Raw genomic sequence first — 7,116 nt, 5'->3', positions numbered from 1 at the left:
TGACTCAAACTTTGAACAAAGTTCTACTGTGGGCAAAATGCTACCAAGCAGCACTCCATGCCACAGGGAAATCTTTTGTGACAGGAAGAGTCAATCAAGTGGCAAAGTCCATTGCCTTATGCTAAGAAACTGCCACAGTCACCCAACCTTCCAGAAACTACCATCCTGATCAGTCAGCATCAACTTTGAGGCAAGACCCTCTACCACTAAAAAGATTACAACTTGCTAAGGGCTCAGAAGATCTTTGGCATTTTCTGACAATATTTTAAAATTAAGTTATGTATATTTTTAAAGATACAATGCTATTGAAACACATTATAGACTTCAGTGTAACTTATATATGCATCAGGAAACTAAAAATTTTGTAATTTGCTTTATTGTGATATTTGATTTATTGCTGTGGTCTGAAACCAAACCCACAATATCTCTAAGGTATGTCTGTATAAGTTCCTAAGCATAGTATGGGGGCATATCTAACTAATGTGTAACATTTGAAGTAGTGGCTATTCTTGAATTTACACTTTCACGTGAATTTTAGAATCAGTTTGACCAGCTCTAAGTCCTGTTGAGAGTTTTAAAACAGGATTGAAATGAATTATTTACAATATAACCTTCCCATTCATGGCCGTGATATTCTTCTCCATTACTGAGGTTTTCTTATCTTTCAAAAAAGGACATAAGACCCTAGCATATTTCTTGTTAGGCTTTTCCTAGGTGATTTTTAATTGTTATTATAAATAATATCCATTTTCCCATAAAATATTGCTATATGTTTGTATATTAATCTTGTACTGTTACTTTTTTCAACTCTATTGGTTCTGATAGCTTGTCAGTTGTCTACCTTTCATCTTCTAGGTAAATATTTCTTACAAATAATGAGATTTGCTCCTACTTTCCAATTTATCTCATTACCTTTACTTGTCTTACTGCACTGGCTAGGGCACCCAAGAATACTATGGAATAGAAGTTGTAGAGGGTATCCTTGTTTGATCCCTGAAAAGAATTCTTCTAGCATTTTACCCTTGTATATGATGATTACTAGAGATAGCTTTTAATAAGTCAACAAATTTCTAGTTTGATATATTTTAACCAAATATGGTGTGGTGGTTTTAAATGTAATCTACTCCAGTTAAAGACTATGACAGTCTATATTATTATCACTATTCAAACTCATGAATAACGAACAGTATGTAACAAATAATGTTTTACTTTAGCACCCAGGAAGCTCAAAACCAAACGATCTGAATATAACAACTCTGCACAGCATAGCCTGCTCATCTATATGACATTGACGCTATTCCTTCCCCCAAATACCGCCTATTCTAACTTACATTATCCTAAATATTTTTCTCTTGTTTTTCTATTTTACTGAGTGGATTTCATATCAATTGCCATATATTTTTAATGAAATAAGATAAAGTATAAATAAAAATGTTTTTAAAATGTGGCTATCTTTGGATTTAAAATGAAAAATGTGATACAACCAGGATAGTATATCACATGGAGATCTAACACTATGACTAACAAACCTATTGGGTGATGTGAATTAAGAATTTGGTTCAGAGGAAATCAAGTATTTAAGCTGAGGTCTGCTTATACACATGGTTAAGCTTATTTGTCATGAGTAGTCATTAGTAAATACATGTTAATTTCATACAATTAAAAAGAAACCCACAAACCATTAGCATTTTGATTAATACATGATTAATAAAAGTCTGAACATACAATCTTAGATCATTATAAATTCTTTTTGAAACGTAGGCTGGATGCAGTGGCTCACACCTGTAATCCTAACAAATTGGGAGGCCATGGAAGGTAAAAAGCTTGAACTCAGAAGTTCAAGACTACCCTAGGCAACATAGTGGGACCCCATTTTTACAAAAAATTACAAATATTAGCCAGGCATGGTGGTGGGCACCTATAGTCCCAGCTACTTGGGAGGCTGAGGTGGAAGGATCACTTGAGATCACAAAGTCGTGGCTGCAGTGAGCCAAGATCACTCCAGCCTGGGCAACAGAGCAAAACCCTTTCTAAAAAACAAACAAACAAAACAACAACAACAACATTGATCTTATAATTGAGTGATAAAACTAAAAAGTAATCACCTCTCCTAACAAAAATGTAAACAGGACCCATAATTTATGATTTGATTGTCTTTCCTTTGACTGGGCTTTAACATATATGTTTCTGTAATTTAAATAAAAATCTATTTACTTTCTCCATTTTAGCAAATGGTTTCTTTACCCAAATAGGTTGCACCATAGTCCCCATATGGTTTTCTACTGTTCCACAACCACTATTTCACAAAGATTGACAAAACTTTAATAAAAGTTAAATTTATAGACATCTTAAGATAACTTGGGAAATATGCAGTAAAAAAGAATCGAGTCCACAAATTATGAATATTTTACCAATATGTCAAACACCAATTTCAGCAAATCCAATCTACCTAACTCATATGTTTAATGTGGCAAATTTTCTTTTTTTTTTTTTTTTTGAGACGGAGTCTCGCTCTGTCGCCCGGGCTGGAGGGCTGGAGTGCAGTGGCGCGATCTCAGCTCACTACAAGCTCCGCCTCCCAGGTTCACGCCCTTCTCCTGCCCCAGCCTCCCGAGTAGTTGGGACAACAGGTGCCCGCCACCACGCCCGACTAATTTTTTTTGTATTTTAGTAGAGACGGGGTTTCACTGTGTTAGCCAGGATGGTCTCGATCTCCTGACCTCGTGATTTGCCTGTCTCGGCCTCCCAAAGTGCTGGGATTACAGGTGTGAGCCACCGCGCCCGGCCTTAATGTGGCAAATTTTCCAACAAAATTTAATGGGTGTATGAATGATGTATTTATGCCCTTGACAAAGACGACATGTTTGATTTTGTTGTGACTAAGAAAGGAGAATATGATTTCTGGTGGTGATTATATCACTCTGGCTCATCAAAGCTCACAGAATGTGTAAGGTTCTGCCACATCCAAAGATGTTAGGCAAATGTAATAGAAGGTGCACCAGGCTGACACACATTTTCATCATACAAATCTTCCGGCAGTTCCTCTTCATCTCCATCAGGAAAATATGTAGGGAATGGTAGATTTTTACCAAGATCCTTATATGCAGGTAGTTTAGAATCTCTGACCTGAGAGAAGGCAAAAATCGTAGTAAGTGATACGAATTAAGTTCTTTAAAGGTAGCCTTTTCAGCGATTATTCATAATCAAAGAAATACCTGCTACTACATTTTCTAATGTGAGTAACATGACTGTTACGTATATAGAATAAAAAGAACTCAGTCAATGCTTTCCTTTAATTCTAAAAAATCTGACTAACCCAGTAACAGAAACTCAAGCTATAAGGATAAAATCATCAATTATTATTTATATCTTAGCTTATAAGAATCTCTAGGACTGTCCCACAGGATAAAATCACACTCTAAAATTACTACTTGAATTTCATTTATATGGATTCATTTTCAAATATAATGACCTGACAAACTAGCATTTTTGTTAGTCTTAACTCTAAGAGCACATAATCAAAAATATCACTTCTTATTAAGGAAATTAGCTTACATTTTTCTTCCCCTACCAAAAGAGTCATTTCTCCAGCAAATAAAACAAATAAACAAGATTGTATTTCTGTGTCACATGGTCAAAAAAAAAAAAAAGTCTTGTATGATGGAAGATTTAAAGATAATTCTTCAGCATTTTCAAATTTGGGTGAGGGCCTTTAAGTTGAGATTATTTTATATATCAAGTTGAAACTATTTTATATCATCCTTGATTTAGTACTGAATATTCCCAAGGCCTTAGTGCATTTTCTGCTTATAGGTGTGAGCAACAAGAATCAATCCTATCTTCATATACAATAAATGCGGCATGATGTATGTCAGAGCATACATTCTTATTGAGAAGTTAAAGACAGAATAATATTTAACAAAAACAATAACAGACCTATGAATCTCTGTAAGAGTTCTGTTAACTCTATATATTCTCAAAAATTCTAATTATATCTGTGAATTCATAGACTGAACAATTTTAATATAGGTACTGATGTGATCTAAAACGTTGAGTTTATTTTTGGAAAATATTGGATTATTCAGAACTTCTGACTCATTCTACAGCCTTCATTCATAAGTAAATTTAAAAAAATTTACATGTAATTGTATACACAGAGTAAAATGAGGCATAATTACTTTAGCAATAAGAAATGAATAATTTGGTTGAAATAAGGTACACAGCTGCTAGGAACAGCCTGGTACAGAAAAACAGATCTACTTTAATTCCTCTTATTAAAATTGTTTCAAGAAATTATGAGTAAATTACCCAGAAGAAAGTAAACTTGCTTAGTTTTGTCCCCCAATCCATTAATCTTGGGTTGAACTTTAAGAAGGGAAAAAAGTCATATTCTTACCAATTTAAATTTGCTCAGTATTTAGGGTTGAAAATAAATCCCAAGCAAAAAATCCAATAAAACCAATTACAACAAAACTTTCTGTGCTAATTTGAGAAATAAAAATTGTCATCAATGACCCAAAGAGATACTTCTCAGCTGCTTTCACACTTTTATAGAACTATTACACCTGATACATATTTTAGATAATAGAAGCACTGTTTATAAAACCTAAGTATTATAATTCATGGATCTGAAACGTTAATGACATCTCATCTCAACCATTTTTGTCTCGGTGGTGCAAAAGTTGAGGGCCAAAGGTCTGCAGTCCGTATGTATTTTTGTGTATTTAATCTTACCCCAGGTTTACTATTTCCCTGCCTGCACCAGGACTTCCTCAATTATCTACCTCATTCTTTTTATGTCTATCAGCAAACCAGTCTAAATCTTCTAAGAAAATATGGGGGAAGGGCAGACAAAAACCAGGCAAATCTGAAAATAAATTATATACAGGACATAGGAATGAACATGAATGAACAGTATTTTATAACATATTTATACTTATTACGCTGTAAACAATAGTTCTCTAGCCTTCATTAATACATTTAGTGAATCTGAACAGCAAAACAAAAAGCTCAAGACAATTAAACAGGTTGGTCATCTCTAAGACTATCTTTAAAAACTTTAGGATCTTAAAAAAAAAGTTATTGGTAACCCTGTACTCTGAGGAAACAAAAGCTCCCAAGACGTGAGTGGATGTTAACAAAGTTGGCTGCCCACTAGGAAATGGCTCAAAACCCGTAGGCAAGGAAGGACTACTTTACCTGCTATGGAATCAATGGAAGAACAGAAATAATGGAGTGAAAGGACACAGCAAGTTTTATCATTTAAAACACAAACCTACGAAATGTTCCCCAAATTCATACTTTAATTAATGCCTGGGCAGATTCTTTAAGGTTACAAAAGAAAGTTATTTAAGCACCATATTTCAAAGATTTTTTTTAAAGGATGAGTTCTTTTATTATATAAATACACTTGCTAAAAATATATTCACTAGTGTGTTAATAGTTCAAAGGGGACTGGACATTGTTTTGATGCCACAATTTTTCAAAATGTATTTAGACTCCTCTTTCAGAACTCTTTGGTGTATCTTCTGAGTATCTTCAGTGATGGCAAACTATTATCAATTATGAGAGTGAATGGAGTTTTTGGAAGCAACCTTTTATTGAAGTAGGCGATAAATCTGAGTAATAAATGTTACTGGTTATCAACTATTTATTTATACAACTACATCAGAGTGTCATTGTATGTACTATGGTTTTTCAAGATAATTGACCATTCATCTCTGCTGGTGGCAGGGATATTGTAGAAGTACTTGAGAAGATGTTGTAGTAGTACGTGAGAAGTCACAGCAATCAATGGTAAGGTTCGGCTAGAAAACCAGGCTAGAATCATGTATGTAGAAAAATGGGCAGAAAAGGAGGATTTGACATTTAAAAATTAATCTGGTGACCAGTATACTTTTATTACAAAAAATAATCCTTCTCCTTTATTAGACTGTGCTATTTATAACCTGTGATCTGAAATGTAGGGCCAGGGATATGAAGATATGTCTTCATATGAATTATGAAGACAAAATACTATGGGAAGTACAATGACAATCCTCTGGCTTCAACTGCCTGTCATTGTAAGTATGACTGCCTTACTTGGGGACTAGAAATCTACTTAAACTTAAAAACCCACAAACTTAAGGAAAAAAACAAAACTTACAAAAGTTCATCAAATGCATTTTTTTTTTTTTTTAAAGAAGCTAGGTCCTACTCTGTTGCCCAGGCTAGAAAGCAGTGGTGTGATCATAGCTCACTGCAGCCTCCAATTCCTGAGGCTACGTTATCCTATCCTCCCACTTCAGCCTCCTGAGTAGCTGGAATTACAGATGCAAGCCACCAGGCCTGGCTTAAATGCATTTTTTTCTTTAAGAAAAATGAGAATAATCCAGCCAGTAAAGTGAAGTGTCCCAGAAAGGTAATTTTAAAAAGCAAAACTCTTATTCCTTGTAAGATTTCAAAAAATTATTCCTTATACTAGTAATGGAACCTAGAAATGAAAAAAATATATATAAGGAAATGAGTTTAAAAAATCAGAGGTTTAAGTTTCACTATTTCTTTGCTGCTATCATTGGAAAATCAATGAAGAATATACTCTGGAGAAGAGTTGACATCATGTCTAATACAAACTTATCTTCAGCATGGAAGATTCAAAACTCAGAGGTAAGAAAATTTGTATTATGTTGGAATAAACCCCATGCAGAATATTTATTTTGTATTTTATGGAAGTAAGTCTCTGAGAACTTAAAGAGTTTTTCTTAAAATGTATCTATCCGGTAAAGGGATCAATTCAACAGGAAGAGCTAACTATCCTAAATATATATGCACCCAATATGAGCACCTAGATTCATAAGTCCTTAGAGACTTACAAAGAGACTTAGACTCTCATACAAATAATGGGAGACTTCAACACTCCACTGTCAACATTAGACAGACTAACGACAGAAAGTTAACAAGGATATCCAGGAATTGAACTCATCTCTGCAGCAAGCAGACCTACAGACATCTATAGTAGAACTCTCCACCCCAAATCAACAGAATATACATTCTTTCTCAGCACCACATCGCACTTATTCCAAAACACCAATGAATTGCAGCAAAGCAATTGCAAAATGTACAAGAACAGAAATTATT

The 7,116-nt window shown here is 34.2% G+C and overlaps 1 protein-coding gene across 2 annotated transcripts in view; it reads right to left on the bottom strand.

Annotated features, from left to right (window-relative positions):
- Positions 1–2,813: 2,813 nt before the first annotated feature.
- The window catches only part of MRPL3 (mitochondrial ribosomal protein L3), a 43,863-nt gene continuing 39,560 nt past the window's right edge, over positions 2,814–7,116 (bottom strand). For both annotated transcript variants that reach the window (XM_009201716.3, XM_009201715.3), the window contains exon 10: positions 2,814–3,126. In XM_009201716.3, coding sequence (XP_009199980.3) covers positions 2,974–3,126 — 153 coding nt within the window. In that variant the 3' untranslated portion in view covers positions 2,814–2,973. The remainder of the gene's footprint in view (positions 3,127–7,116) is intronic.

Source organism: Papio anubis, chromosome 2 (assembly GCF_008728515.1).
Source record: "Papio anubis isolate 15944 chromosome 2, Panubis1.0, whole genome shotgun sequence".
Lineage (NCBI taxonomy): Eukaryota > Metazoa > Chordata > Mammalia > Primates > Cercopithecidae > Papio > Papio anubis.
This window is presented reverse-complemented; position numbering and strand designations above follow the sequence as displayed.